General features: G+C 32.7%; 1 protein-coding gene across 1 annotated transcript; it reads right to left on the bottom strand.

Moving 5' to 3' along the window:
• Positions 1 to 15712: 15712 nt before the first annotated feature.
• LOC141590631 (putative mitochondrial protein AtMg00300) lies at positions 15713 to 16273 on the bottom strand. The gene has a single exon (XM_074411206.1). The coding sequence runs from the start codon at positions 16271 to 16273 to the stop codon at positions 15713 to 15715; it is 561 nt and encodes a 186-aa protein (XP_074267307.1).
• Between the last annotated feature and the right edge of the window lie 44 nt (positions 16274 to 16317).

The following is a 16317-nucleotide window of genomic DNA, read 5'->3' as shown; positions in this document are numbered from 1 at the left end:
GGTAAAAAGTAAGTCCCAAAGTAGAAATTAAAGAAAAAGAGTGATAATATATAAATGGACAAAAAAAAGAGAAGTGGGGTGATAATTAAAAAATATTCGTAACTATTGATTATGAGAAAACAAAAATATATACAAGCAAAAAAAGTAAATATTTTTCGAAGAAATATTGAGAGTGCTAGAAGAAAATATTTGATGGAAAACAAAAAATGATTTAAAGGCTTGAAAGCATTCAAAATGGAACAATGGATTGGAAAATGATCATTGGATTTCAATAAAAAAACCATGCAAAATATTTACCTTGATCCCCATTAAAAGATCCGATTTATATCCTTGGAGCATATAACTTCAACACTTCCATTAAGACATTTGATTTATAATCTGTTTGTAGACTAATATATTTGATTTATAACCTGATTTACAAAATACAAGTTGAAGAGTACACGGAAAACTAATAAAGTGCACGAAAGGGTATAAGACAATTTAGTACAATTTACAAAATTTGTCAATTAATATTCCAAGGGTTGGAATATATAATGTAACATGTCACCAATAATTAGAGATTCATAGTACAATTTGATATTGCGCATACATCATATTAATAATAAAAAAAAGAAAACTCAATGAACTGAAAAATATATTCAAGTCAAAAGATAATTGCAAAGAAGTTTCATAACCATTATTTCCAGATTTCATGCAATGTTTTTGATATGTGACTATGTTATCCTCCTGTAATTTTAATACAAATACAAAAATAATAATTAAATAAGATTCTAACTATTAATTAATTCAAAACATAATAAGAATAAAAAAGTTAAATAATTCAATTGGTTATATATGCATACTTTACCTACCAACTTTTTGGATAAAAATGAAAAATAGGATTGTTGTAATATTTATATAAGATTCAAACTATTAATTAATTCAAAATATAATAAGAATTAAAAAATTAAATAATTCAATTGGTTATATATGCATATTTTACCTACCAACGTTTTGGATAAAAATGAAAAATAGAATTGCTATAATATTTATATAAGAAAATTTTTGTAATTAATTTCAATAATTTATTTGAGAAAAGAAGAATGTTGTGTGAACTAAGGGGGAGATAAAAAAAATGGTGAAATAAATACAAAGTATAATAATTGTGAGGAAAAACCAAAAGACCATCTATTAAATAAAACAAAAAAGTTAAATGAATAGGTAGGTTAATACCAAATTTATGAGAGGAAAATAAAGAGTTTGTATTAATTTATTTTTTGTGTTTGCCACTATTATTTTTTTTATTTTGTTTGTATTTTATAAGCATGTAACACATGGTATTTAGAGATTACTTTTAGTTAGATAATTACTTACTTTTAGTTAGATAATTAAGTAATTAATATAATTGAATTATTAGTAACCAATAGAAAAATTACACGTGGATTAAAATTAAATGCATTAAGTAAGCTTTTAACTCTATTGTATAGATAAATGCAAAGAATAACATAAAATGTGGCACTTAAAATTGCTTAACATGACACACGTCAAATAATAAACTACTCATCTTGCCTTTTTATTATATTGTATAGATACTAATAGTTAAGTCATTTATCATACTAAATTTTGAAAAATTAATTAATTTGGAAAATTTTTTAAAGGATAATTAAACAATAAAAGTGGAATGAAGAAGGTCTCATTTAAATTATCATTTACGTGATATAATTTCATGAACTAAATACGTGGTATTACTACCCTTTTAAAATTCTATTATTAGTGTTTAAATTACTTATATATTTACAGAATTTGTTTGTAAATTGTTTAAATTAAATAAATATTTTCTTTTCCACATATTTTATATTTTCCAAAACCTTATCCTTTACGTGAAATAATTTCATGAACTAAATACACGGTATTAGTACCCTTTTAGAATTTTATTATTAGTGTTTAATTTCATTTAAGTATTTACAGAATTTGTTTGTAAATTACTTAAATTAAATAAATATTTTTTTCCATATATTTTATATTTTCCTAAGAAAATATTTTATATGATATTTAATACTTATTTGTTGATTAATTAGTTCTATAAAACATCTTCTATATACAACAAAGTTATAATAACAACAATAGTGAATTAGTGCCTTTCAAAAAAAAAAGTAGTGAATTAGTGACAAATCTGACAATACAATTTTTTTTTTATTTTCAACTTCTTTTATTCTTCTTCGTTCTTAATTTCTTATGTATTCAGTTTTTTTTATTTCGAATACATATAATACTAATCCATATGAAATTTCTTGAAATTATTAACTTATAGTTAATGTGTATTTTCTTATTGTAGTTTTTTTGAGTTAATTAAGTTTAAAGCTAATGGAATATGGATGGATTTTTAAAGAAAATAAGTGAATTAAATTAATGCAATATAATAATAAATTGATAATCCATGTCATATTAGTTTGCCAAGTCACATTGTTATTGTGTACGTGGCTTTTTTTCATCTCATGTAGCATTGTCTACGTGGCATTTTTATGCTAGCCTTTTAATAGTATTTATAGATTTTAACAATGGACAAACGATTTTTCTGATTCTAAAATGGGTCTGATAGTCTACCCCTAATAAAATATTATTTTTAATAAAAAACACCAAAACTGGCATGGAAGGCACAAATAGGATTATACAACCAGTTGTACCATAAGCATTGTACAACCAAGGTATAAGAATCCGAGCTTATAAGTAATTTTTGTGAGCTAATTCAAAGTTCATGTTTTTAATGTGTAAATGGATGAACTCAATACTTTTTAATAAAGCTCATATTCTTTAACATAAAGCTCGGATACTTTATCACAAAGTTCAAATTCTACGCCGTACAACATATACAACTGGTTATATAGTCCATGAATTGCATGGAAGGGGTTGAATAGGCAAATTAATTGCGAGTGGGGGCCACCATCATCCCACTAGTATTGTATTATTATGCTGCGTGTATTTCACGCTCATTTTTCTCTATGTAATTTTACGCCGTTTCCTTCACGCTCTCTCCCCTTCACTTTTCCCATGTGAGTTTTGCTGTTCACTTCTTCAACACAAACCAAGTTCGTCTGCAAGAACCATTTTGGACGAACGAACTGAAAATTACTTCTAACAATGGCGTTTAGTTCGTTCTTATATAAGAACTCTCTCACAAACGACCATTGCTAATGCTCTAAGGTCTGAGTCTGACACAAGTGGTGAGTTTGGTCGAGCTAGCAAAAAATTAGTTAGAGAGATGCCTCGGGTTGGGTTGGGTTGGGTTGGCCAGTACCTCCGCGTCAACCAAAATGGTGAGCCGGTGCTATTTTATCACGTTTGCTAAGGATTAGATACATGTAGAAGACTAAAGGATGTTTGGTACGAAGCTGTAATACCCCGTATTTTTATATAATAAATTAAACGGATATTATTAAACGGATATTATTATATATTATTTATTATACATTTTATATTACCAATTAAGTCGGGTAAATTGTCGAGTCGATAATTATGATAAGTTATTTTAATTAACTCGCGTTGTATCGATATAAGTTAATTGAGACGGTTTTATATGGAATTCGAAATGTGAGTCTAACCTTTCTCGACCTATCATATTTTGACAACACATTCTACTTTTATTAAAATATGGTAGGTATTATATATATTATTGTTATTCTAATATTATTAGTACATCATTACTACTACCTACCATACTTTCTTTTTCTTTCTTTACTCATTCTTTACAAAAGCAAGCACATGACTCCTTTATTCACCAACTTCAATCATCAACCTCGCGCATAAAGAGAGGGAGAGAGTGAGCCTGGGTAGGGACGGTGCAGCAGGGAAGAGGTAGGTGCCTCTGTCGACGGCCGTAGGTGGCCCTGGTGGCGGCAGTGGCGGCATAAAAAGGTATGAGTTAACCCCCCTTTCCCCTGTTTTCGATTCTCTAACTGTTTTGTTGGTGGTCGTGTGTCTGCTAGGAGTGTTAATGGTGGTTGTTGACGGGGTAAGGGAAATGGGTATTATGTGATGAGTATATTGGTGGTGGTTAGAGTGGTCTTAGGTGGTGGTGGTGGCAGATAAAGGCGGCATTGACAGGGGAGGGTAGCAGCGGGTTTTTAGATGTTTCAGGTGGGTTTTAGATGGTTAGCTTTGGGGTGGTGCCACCGTCGACTAGGGGGAGGTCGACAAGGTGGTGCTGTGGTGTCTGGGTGCGTGGTTTGGCGGCGAGCAGTACGGTGGTGGTTTGGCAGGGGTTATGCGAGAGGTGCGGTGGTTGTAGGTTTGGGAAATGTGGTGTTTGGTGATGTGCGGCTGTGAACCAGGCCAAAAGACGGCCGTGGTTCACCCCGCCGGCGGGAGTCGACCCCAGTGGGGGTGGTTGTCGGTGGCTAGGTTGAAGTGGGGACCACGGCCGGTGGCTGTCACGGCCACGTGGTGGCCTGTGGTGGCGGGTGAGCGTGTGTGAAGGGACGGGGGTGATGTCGGGTTATTCGAGTTGTTTGAATCGGGTTTTTCATAGTTTAATCGATATAAATTGTTAATGGGCCGTACTCTTAATTAATTAATGTGATTCCCGTGTCATTAAATAATGTAGTTAATTTAATTCCCGAATTATTTAATATAATTAGAGACGGGTTTGAGTCGGGATTGTTTGAGCTGTTTAAGGATTGATTCGGATATTTATAAATCGTATAACTCGTTTAATCTTTATTTATCATATTAGTTATTTAAATTAAATCCCGAGTCATTTAAATAAATTATTCCCGAGACACTTAATAATTCAAGTCGGGTGTTGAGTGGTTCAAATGTTAATGCGGGTTTTTCTTAAAAGTATAATTCGTTAATCCTTTAATTACCATTTTGGGTTTTAGTTCCGAGTTGCTTAAAATAGAATAATAATTAATCATAATTAATTATCTTGAGTCGGGTTTGCTAAAAGAGAAAAGTTACTATACCGGGAAAGCTTCTATTTTGGGAGATGTCTATATTTAGTAGTTAGTAATTATAAATATTATAATTGTGCTAGGTGACGGATTCGTGAGGGATCGATAATCAAATTCATTGCTTTACTTTCTGGACTGCTTAACTGCTTAATTGGAATTGCTGGCACTTTGAGGTAGGGAAATACACTTGTCCTATTATCGTCATTGTTGAATTGTGTTGACTTGATTTCCTGGTTGTTGATTTACGCTATCATTTATATTCGGAAAGGTGATTGACTGATTTGATCGTATTGAGCATGATATCACAACATCGGGTAACTGGCATGATTTTATGATTCATCAGTTCATTGATTTATATATATATATATATATATTGCATCACTTTCTTTGAGCATTCATATGCATTGGAGATGGAGGATGTTGTGGTGATGCGGTGTGATGATGACGATGTTGTGATAAGGCCCAGGCGGGTTCTGCAGGACCTGCCCTGGATAACCTCAGCTGTTTAGCTGGTATATCGACGACGGTCGATTGTTGTGTCTACCGGGGATCGGTATGGCCGGGCGTTCCGGGGTATGAGATGTGTGTGATGAGTTGAGATGAAGATGGAGGTGGCGGAGTATCATGCATATCATATTTTATTGTTTATTGTTTTCCCTACTCAACCTCGTGGTTGACCTTGTGTACTCGTGAACACCTGTGACGACCCAAATATTGGCGAGCAGACTTGACAGGTTTAAGAGATAGGACGGGAGCTGAATGGGCGTGAGACACTGGATCAGACGACTTAGTAACTAGATCATCATCTAGAAGACTTCACTTTTATTTATGTCAGTTCTTGTAATTTAATTTGAAAAGAGGATTTGTAATAATTAAGTTAAAATATTATATAAATTGCCTTGGAGTTTAATTTGTTATTCACTACCTCGGGAAACCGAGATGGTAATAGTCCGTTTTATTAGAGAATGTCTTGACGAGGACTTCTTTTATAAACCGGGGTGTTACAGAAGCTCTTCTCCTTTTTATCACCTTGAGTTTGGATTCAGTAGGTCGAGATTGGACGTGGAATAAACGGTGATTTTATCGGATTGGGGGTTGATTGATAATGCAAATTTTGTGAATTTTTAGGGTTTTTTTGTCTAACACCGTCTTTAATATAGGTCACTTTGCGAAACACCACCTTCAAAAAAATTTCTTGTTTTCTACTACCTTTAAATTTTGTTTTCGTTAAACACTACTTTTTTGCCGAAACTTGACCAAATTTAAAAAATTCCGGCTCAAGTCTCATCAGAGTCATCACCTTACCCATTTTTTTTCATTATACTCTCATCCCTCGTTTTCTCCCACTCCACCATCTAATTTAATCACTAATTTATCAAATTCTTCATCCAAATTTAATTATTTGAATACGTTTCCAATCAAAAGTTCAAGTAATTTATTTCCAAAAACTGTTGTTTCTTGGTATGACAGCCTCTCGTTTTGCTATTGTCGAGTTTAGTGGCCTCCCATATTAGTAGTGTAGGAGGAACATTTGATAAGAGGGATTCAAAGCTTCAACAAAGCATTTTTTTGATTAAACGTAGAACAAATGAGTTAGAAAAAATGAAGAAAGAGCAGTTAATGTATTATACAACTTATTCAATGTAATTGAGCTTGGTTACAAAGTTGTCGAGTTTTATTAACAAAATTATTGAGCTATGGTACAAAGTTATTGAGCTTAACAGAATATTTTTTTAAACTCAATAACTTCGTAAAATAGCTCAATAACTTGTAAAATAGTTCAACAACTTTGTGTAAGAGCTCAATAACTTTGAGGCGGTTGTACAATGCTATTATACAACTGGTTGTAGGATAGTATTTATGAAGAAAGAGGATATAATGTTGAAGATAAGAAGTGAATAATTAGAGTTATAGAATATATACAAGGAAAAATTACAATTTACCACCTATTATATTCTATTCTTTACAATTTACCACCTATTATGTTATACTTTACAAATAACCACCTAAGTTTCATGTTCATCCCCACCATTCTCACTTATTTTACATTCTAGTGACGGTTTTGTGTAATTATTGACTCGACTTCATATTACCGTCTTACGTTAATTTGCATTGACCAATATACCCTTACACCCTGCATTACATTACATATACTTTTTTTTAAATTCCCCGCAAGCGCTGTCATCATCCCGAACTCCTATTCTTCCCCAGGAATCGTGTTTCAATTAGTGTTCTTCCCCAGACTCGACTTCATTCAAGTTCATTTCCCCCTTTAATTTTTTTCGAACCAGTCTCCAATTAGGATTATGTGTTCATGTTCTTCCCCATTGTATTCTCTTTTGCAATCTTTCTGGGTTATTTGATTCTTCAATTGGGGTTTTCTATTCGTTACAATTGAGCCACACTTGAACTCCGTTCCTGGGCAATCTTCCTTATTGGGTTCTACTCCACTTACCAACATTTCCGAAAAACAATTTACAGCTTCTTAAAAATGTCTGTGAACCCAGAAATCAAAATCGTCCAAGAAACTACATTTTTATCTTGAATTTGATCAAATACTTTATGGGTATCGGAGATTAAACCGAAAGAAGTATAATCCTTCATCAAACAATTGGAAATATAAACATTGTTGGTTGTACCAGAAACAATGATTTGGGCATGTAATTGACGAAGAATTCTAGGGGTGCATGGGTGTAGCAGCGGAAACTCGGCGCCGGTTCTGGAATCTTGGTGGATTGTTGCTGTGGTTGGAGCAAAGAGTGGTGAAACGGATCGGAGGACAAGGGTAGTGGGGTTGCGGAATTAAAGGAGGTGTTTCGTGTTGGTGTTGGTGTCGATGTCAGTTGAGGTATGTTGGTCAGGACGGAGTGCAGGTGGTGGACCGGAGGCTCACAGTGGCGATTAAGGAGGTGGAAAGGGAGGTAGATGGTGTTTTGTTTGGTGAGCTGGATGTTGTCATGGTGGAAGCTAAGGTTGGTGATTTATGTGGTATTGTGGTGGATTGATAGTGAAGGAGTCAGATTATGCGGAATTGCATGATTTCTGGGGAAAATTGGGGGTTTGAGTCGAAGACACGATATGGGGGTAATTAGTGTAAGGAGTAAGGGTAAAATTAAAGGTAAAAAAACGTAAGTTAGAAACTGATAAGTAATGGATGATTGTTGATCTCAAAATAGAAGTCTTATAATATTTCTTATAATTTGTTATTAAACATATATTGTGGTGTAGTTTTACTATTATACTTTCCCGATCAACCTATTTGAATTCGTATTTTTTTATTCATGAGTATAATCATCGCTAACATATATTTTTCTTTTTAATTTTATATGAACTATTATCAAAACATGCAATAAAAGGAAGCGAAAGTGAACCTTCGGGTAAACATTAATAGTATGATTGGTAAATTCTACTTCGTATGTTTTTAAGTTTATGTGTTTTTTTTTGTCAAAACGAGAATAATACATAAACTTACTCTCATAGTTTCTTAAAAAAAACCTACTCTCATAATTAATGGTAAATAATTAAGTATAAATAATTGAATGAAAAATCTTTAAAATTTCACAATTTACTTTTTGAACCATTTTGACAATAATTAATCATTTTAATTATGTGATTTCCTCTTCCAATTTAAGTTTTCTCCAACTCCCACCTTTTGATTGTTTTTCTATAAAATTTCGCAATTTATTTTCGCAGTACGTATTTTACTCATTATAGTACTTTTTACACCACACTTTCCATTTGTTTGCCCTTCACAAAAAAAATACAGTAAACCTAATTCTCTCTTCTTCTCTCTAGTATTGAAACCTTAACCATCTTCAACAACATTAAAACTCTTCAATTATGAACGATTATTTAAGTGACGAACAAGTAATTAATCCGTTAATCTTATACTCCGTATTACTTATTAATTACAAACTAAAAAAAAAGAAAAAAAATAAATGTAGTACACACTACAGTACACAGGCAACTGCAAAACAACATTACTTTGTGTAGTACATCATCCGCCGCCCACACCCGCCATCACTACCGCCGCATAATCACCACAACCACGTCATCAACACCGCACCACCACCATGTCATCACCGACCACCATCGACGCATCTCCCCTATCCCGATGCATCACCGCCGACGCACCAATGACGACGCATCATAAACTATCCCGACGCACAACCACCGGTGGCGACCAATCCGGCAGCCGGCTATCCCTTATCTCGATGTCGATAACCGCTTAAGTAGTTGCCTTGTGAATTTTGAGATGAATTGATGTTTTAACAGTAGAGGGAAAACATGATAGAGAGGTTAGAGAGGGAAAATGAGAGGGGAAATGAGAGGGGTAAAATTGTCAATAGTGTACTGTGTTGAGTAAAATGTGTACTGCGAAAATCAGGACCCTAAAATTTACTTTACTTTTTTAAGTAGTTTAAGTTTTTTAAGCATTATAAGATGATCGTTGATCTCAAAATGGAGATCTTATAATATTTCTTTAAATTTGTTATTAAGCGTATATTGTTGTGTAATTTTACTATTATACTTTCCCGATCAACCTATTTGAATTTGTATTTTTGTATTCATGAGTATAATCATCTCTAACATATATTTTTCTTTTTCATTTTATATGAACTATTATCAAGGCATGTACTAAAAAGAAGCATACTAAAAGGAAGCGAAAGTGAACCTTCAGATAAATATTAAATAGTATGGTTTCTAAATTCTAATCCGTATATTTTTAAGTTTATGTGTTTTTTTTTCCCAAAATCGGAAGAGATTATTTTATAGTCTTTAATACTATTTTTTTATATAGGATCGTGGACATAAGTATAACTAGAGATGGATCAAATTCTTGAAATAATAATAAGGAACTTAAAAAATTTTATGAACCCTTTGGAATTCATATTTAGGGAATATAGTTTTTTAGATTATTGAGCAATTGAAATGAAATTTAATTCGTAATACATGGAATACATACCGACTATACCATTGAATCGTATCTAATATTTTTCTATCGATATACTAAATATTTTTTCGGATGTAAATAATAATTGAAGCATGCACGTGGTGATAAGACTTCAAAGATATTTCTATGGGGAGGGTTATGGAGAGGTCTAGAAATAATTTGGAGATGACTATACTGAGGTATTGAGTTTACAACCTTATAAGGCGTTATTGAAGATTTTTCCATACGGAATTTATTATATACGGATGGTTTCAACTTTTAATATTAAAAAATCACTTTATTATATTGCGGAGTAAAACACACGTATATATAATGAGTCATCTTTGTCATTGCTCCGTTGTCAAGTTTCTCAAAATTAGTAGCTACTGCATTGTCACTTGCAGGATTCGATTTAAAAAAATAAACCAAAGTTGTCAAAGAAATAAGGTATTAACTAACTAATTTCTATGTATTTCAAGACTGTATATTTTTAAATAGATCAACAACTAATCGCTCGAACAAATATTAACAATACGATAAAAATATCAAAACTAAAACAGATAAACCCGTGAATTTCACGGGTCACAAACCTAGTTTTTTACATTAAAAATCTATTTTCGTAATTTGCTCGGGTTTTCAACTCGATAATTCATTGACTTCGGTTTTATTATAGAAAAAAGGTAAGACGTATTTTTTCTTAAAAAAATATATATATTTTCCAAGACAACTTTTTCGTCAATTTTATTTATGTGTTATCAGTGTCAGTTATCAATGTAATCGTTTTTATCAATGTTATCCAATTTACCCCACAAATTACGAATCTTAAACATCCATTAAAAAACGATATTTAATAGAGTAAAGAAAATCAAAGAAGGAGGAGAAGGAAAAATATGTGTTTTTGAAAAAAAAGAAGAGTAGATATTAAGAGCACCTCCAACCATGCTTATTGCATGCAGCGGAAAGTTGAGTAAGAGAAAAATATGTTGTCCAATGGTGAGGACGTATCCTCATATATCCTCAAGAAGTCAAGGATCAAACATTACAGCTACTTTCCAAGGATTGAAACGCGGCATGTTTGTATAAAATATATCGTCCTTTTGCTGCGAAGTAGTGTCCTTTTTGTGTCCTTTTGCTGAAATCCATTTCTCATGCTTGCTAATATTTGTATAATACGTACCTCATCTTAATTATTTTCAACTCATTTTATATTTTTGCTAATAATTAATGTGTAATTATTTTTTTCACCATTATTTTCAACTCATTTCGTATATATTTTCTTGTATTAATTTATCTATGTAATATTTGGTGTGTTTTTTTAAATATTGAATTAATGTAGCTTTATAAAACAATGTTTTAAATTTTAAATTTTTATGTTTTAGAAATTGTCTCGGAAAATTTTTTTTTTTAAGAGAAAAAAGCGTTTTAACCTTTTTTTTCTATAATAAAACTGAAGTCGATTAATTATCGAGTTGAAAACTCGAACAAATTAGAAAAATAGATTTTAATGTAAAAAATGTGCGGGGTATGTTAAAGTAAGAGAGATAAATGATGAAAGAAAGAAATAAAGAATAAGTGTAAATTATTGTTGGAGGAGTGTTTTGGTTCTAAATTGAAAAGTTACATAATAATGAGGTGGATGAAGGAGAAATGATAAGAGAGAGTGAATGAGGAGGTGAAAAAATCATGGTTGAAGATGGTGTAAGTTTTGACAAAAATAAGAAATAAGTTAAAATTGTGGAAAAGAAACAAATATATCTTCTCTCTCCCATTTAACTTTGCTTTACTCTCTTTCTTGTTGCCTATTTCACTCACTCATAAAGTCACTATTTTAATTAACTTGCGCTATGCGTTGTGTTCCTTGATTTGTCGCTAAACGAAGCATTCCGCTAAAAATTGAGGATAGTTCCTAATGATTGGAGAAGTATGAGCAGCCTTCTGCTAAAAATTGATGAGCCTTAGACCATCCCCAAGCAGAAGGTCGTGTTAATCGGGTCACCAATATTTTTTCCCGTAATCACACCTTATTAATCTTGACTCACTTTCACCCTCCCAAGCAGAAGGTCACGACATAGGTTACCAATCCAATCATTTTCCACTTTCTCACATTTCCAATCATTTACCGCATTTACTACCCCACCAAAACATCTCTCTTACTTTTTCAATTATTACTAATAAATTATAAAAAAAGTTAATTTTGTTAATATCTTAATATAAAAAAATGATCCGGATAATAAATAAAAAATTAATTTTAAATCAGTATTAAATATAAAAAAGGTACAAAAAATAATTACTTTGATAGACGGTTATATCCTATTGATCCGTCAAGGTTTAAATACATCGACATATAGTCTTGCAATCGTTAATTATTTCAAACAATTTATTTTATTATGATCTATACAAATATATCGTCTTACGTTATAAATTCGTCTCATACAATAATTTAACCAAAACTTTAAACCAAAAAAATTCACACAATCCACAAAATTGGATCGTTGGTTCTTATCCCCTTTCCCAACAAAATCACTTCCAACTTTCCCAAAATCCTTTTCCACAACTTAATTTACCTTTTTTCCCTCTTCATTTTTGCCACCTTTATTTTCTCCTAAATCAATCGACACTCACAACATCACTGATCTTCATCATCACCACTATGATCTATCGAAGATCACCATCACCATCATCGTTCGATCTTTTATTTTGACAATGACAAACCATCAGACGAGAAGGTCATCACCATCGTCATCGATCTTGAGTGCATCACCATCAACACCATCATCGGACATCCCAGATCTATTATTTACCCTCTTGCTCAGGTTTCTTTTATTTATTTATTTCTTTCTCTTTTATTTACCATCATCGATTATTTCTATGAATATCGTCGTTCATCACCATCCAACCTTACTTGAGGTAATTAATTTGGTTTAATTTAATTGCTATTTTTTTTAATTTGAATACCTTTTTCATTATTAAATTGGCCAAAATATGTCAAATTTGATTTCATTTTGTTGACAATAAAAAAATTAAGCCAATTATTATATGCTCATATTTTTTTCTATTTCAATTTACTATATATTTCTCATTTAATCTAGTAATAATTCAGTTATTGAATCTCTTACTTTTCCACAAAAATGGCAGGATGGTTTGCAGAGGGTTGACAAGTTCATTTCCGTCCGTCCTTTTCATTTTTGAAGAACAAATGAGAGGATGACATGTGTTGGGTCACCAATGTTATCAATATTTCAACTCAAGGTCACCAGTTGACCCTGAGTTATTCAAGGTCACCAAATTACCATCCTAATACCACTTAATTATGTAATTAGCATGACTCAACAAGGTCACGACCCGGTTGGTGACCTTGCTTGGGCATGGTCTTATACACATGACTGTGGATGCTCTTAGACCATCCCCAAGCAAGGTTACCAATTGGGTCGTGACCTTGTTGGGTCACCTTAATTACCCCTTAGGGCTTGCTTGGATTGGGAGTAATTATTAAGGGAGTAATAGAAGCTAAAATAAGAAGAAATAGGAGGAAATTGGTGGTTAGTGGTGGTTGTGAAGGGTGTAAAGAAGAGGTGAGGGAGAAATTATTACCTCCATATGAAGGTAATGCATTATTTGGGGGGAGAGGTAAGAAACAATTACTCCCTTAATGAAGTGATTATTACACTATATTTCCCTATTTCTATTCATTTCTATCACCAACCTCCATTCCCTTCATTTTTTAGTTCATTTTAGCTCTATTATTCCCTTAATAATTACTTTCATTCCAAGCAACCTCTTAAATTAGGATTAAGGGGATGATTTTGGTGACCTTGAGTAAGTAAAGGTCACCAGGTGACCTTGAGTTGAGGAGGTGGTGAATGTTGGTGACCCGGTAGGTGGCACTCCCTCATTGGTTGGAAACAAAAAAGGACAATCATCAAAACAAAGGACGAAAATCCTTGAAAGCTTTGCTGCTGCTGCTACTGCATATCTCCATGTCTCCCAAAAAGAGAAGAAAATAATAAAGATATAAAAAAAACAATTATATAGTAAAACACAATAAAATAAAATATGAGCATATCCAAAATGATTTTATTTTTTAATTAGCTACAAAATGAACTTAGTTTTGACATAATTTGAGCAACTTTTTTTTTCTAGATCTGGCGAAAATAAACCCAAATCGATCAACCTTCATAAAAAAAATGATCAATCTTCATCAATCTGGCGAAAATAATCAGCTTCATTTGCAGAAATTGCCTTCATCAATAACTCAGAAAATAAACCCTAAATTTGCCGAAAATGATCGAAAAAATTAATCCCAAATCGAAAAAATGATCTTTATTTGTAATTCGAAAATAAATCAAGGCGATTAAGGTTTATTTGTAAATTGAAAGTCGAAAATTGGTTTATATAAATTGAAAATCGAAAATAATCCCAAATCGAAAAAAACGAAAATCGAAAATAATCCCAAATCGAAAGTCGAACAAAAAATGAAGGCGATTAATATTTATTTGGTTGAACTTTGATTAATCGGAATGGTGATTTAAAGTTGACTTATGATGAGTGGTGTAGGTTTTGATTGATGAAATGAAAGGAGTTTGGATGAATGATTAAGAAAGAAATGAAGAATGAGGAACTATGGGAATGAACACAAATGTACAAAGGAAAGTGATGAAATGAGTGGTGGGAAAGGGATAAGACATACATTTGTATTTTGGTAGTTTTGTCATTTTATCTTAGTTTTGTCATTTTATCTTAGACCCTAGGTAACATGTAAAAAATATTATTTTTATTTTATATTAATGATAAATGCTTACTATGTCCTTTATGTCATTTTATATATAAAAAAAAGCTGTATTTCAGTTAATTTGTCAAATATTTTTTATTTAACTAGTCTTATACCCGTGCAAATTTGCACGGGTTAACTCTTATAAATTTCGCTATGATTTAAGTCTTCTAAGAAGTGATCATATTTAAAATTTTCATTTTGAGTTATTTTTCATTTGTCATTAGCGAATTGTACGTGATAGGTCTACCCATATACTTTTAATCGAATCCTCATGCCCTTAAACACTGTTGTGCGGAAGCGATACGGAGTAGATGCAAAAATAAAAGACACAAAGATTTAACGTGGTTCACTATCAATGCGATAGTTATATCCACCAGGGCGAGGGAGAATAATTCACTATGTCGGGAGAATTACAGATTACAAAAGATGAGCACAGAGTTTTTCTAGATCTGCCTCTTAAAACTCTCAATGTGTTTGCCTCACAAAACTCTCCTTAAAAGAATAACTAGGTTAAGGTAGTGTTTATATATTAAACTACCTAACAAAGATTATTCTAATTAAGAAATATAATTAATAAAGACAAAAATAATATTGCCTAATTAAACTAAGGAAACCAAAAGCTGACGTCAACTTTCCAATAGTAAAGTCAACGCTTGATCATGCAACATTAGTACCAACGGCACATTGATTTCATCAGAAACTCATGCGACCCGCAGACAGTCGCCCATATTTCTACTTCTTTTCTTCCTTAGTCTAATTTTATCTCACCGTAATCAAACTCCGACATACTTTTTATGCGACATACGAGTCACATACTAACAATTCTCCACCTTGACTCGGACAGTCGTATTTAGCAAACGACTTCCAAATCACTCGACCAATATACAAGTCACTCAAGTAGACTTATATCTGCCATGTTCTAGCAAATTGAGCTCTCACACTAGAACACCATAGACTCCACCCTTGAGTCTATAACCATCCAATATACCCTGGACTGGGTCTGCCGTCCAATAAGCCCTGGACTAGGCATGCGTCCATTTAGCCCTGGACCGGGCCGCTCAAGGATGCTCCACCTTAAGCTCAGCACCCCGAAGGGTCAAGGGCTTCTTTTGTTATATGAACACTCTTGCTAAATTTAAATCTGTGTTTCTTACCAAACACACGCTGCTCATTAAACTCAAGGTTACTTACCTTGACACCATTAAGAAGATCCCTCTTGCACAATTGTTGTATCCCTCTATCACCCGTATGATGACCAAGCCGCTTATGCCAAACCTTAGTCTTCTTCTTGTGATTCACGGATGCACAAATTGCAAAATTAGTCAGCGTTTCACCTTGTAATACATACAAGGAATTTTGTTTGACACCTTTCAGCACCAAACTAGAACCCTTCGTGACAGACAAAATCTCCCCTTTACTCTGGAACTCATATCCTAAATCACTTAATAAACTAAGTGATATAAGATTCTTCCCTAAAGCTGGAACATGTCTCACATTAGTCAAAGTACACTTCTTACCCTCAGCCGTCTTCACCTTGATTGACCCAATACCCACTACCTCACAAGTAGCATTGTTACCAACAACAACGCGACCCTCATTAAAGGACTCATAAGTATTAAACCAATGCTTGTGTGGACACATATGATAAGAACAACCCGAATCTAGAATTCAACGATCAATAGGAC

This window comes from Silene latifolia, chromosome 7 (genome assembly GCF_048544455.1).
Source record: "Silene latifolia isolate original U9 population chromosome 7, ASM4854445v1, whole genome shotgun sequence".
Taxonomy (NCBI): domain Eukaryota; kingdom Viridiplantae; phylum Streptophyta; class Magnoliopsida; order Caryophyllales; family Caryophyllaceae; genus Silene; species Silene latifolia.
The sequence above is the reverse complement of the archived record's forward strand: the minus strand, read 5'-3'. Positions and strand labels throughout refer to the sequence as shown.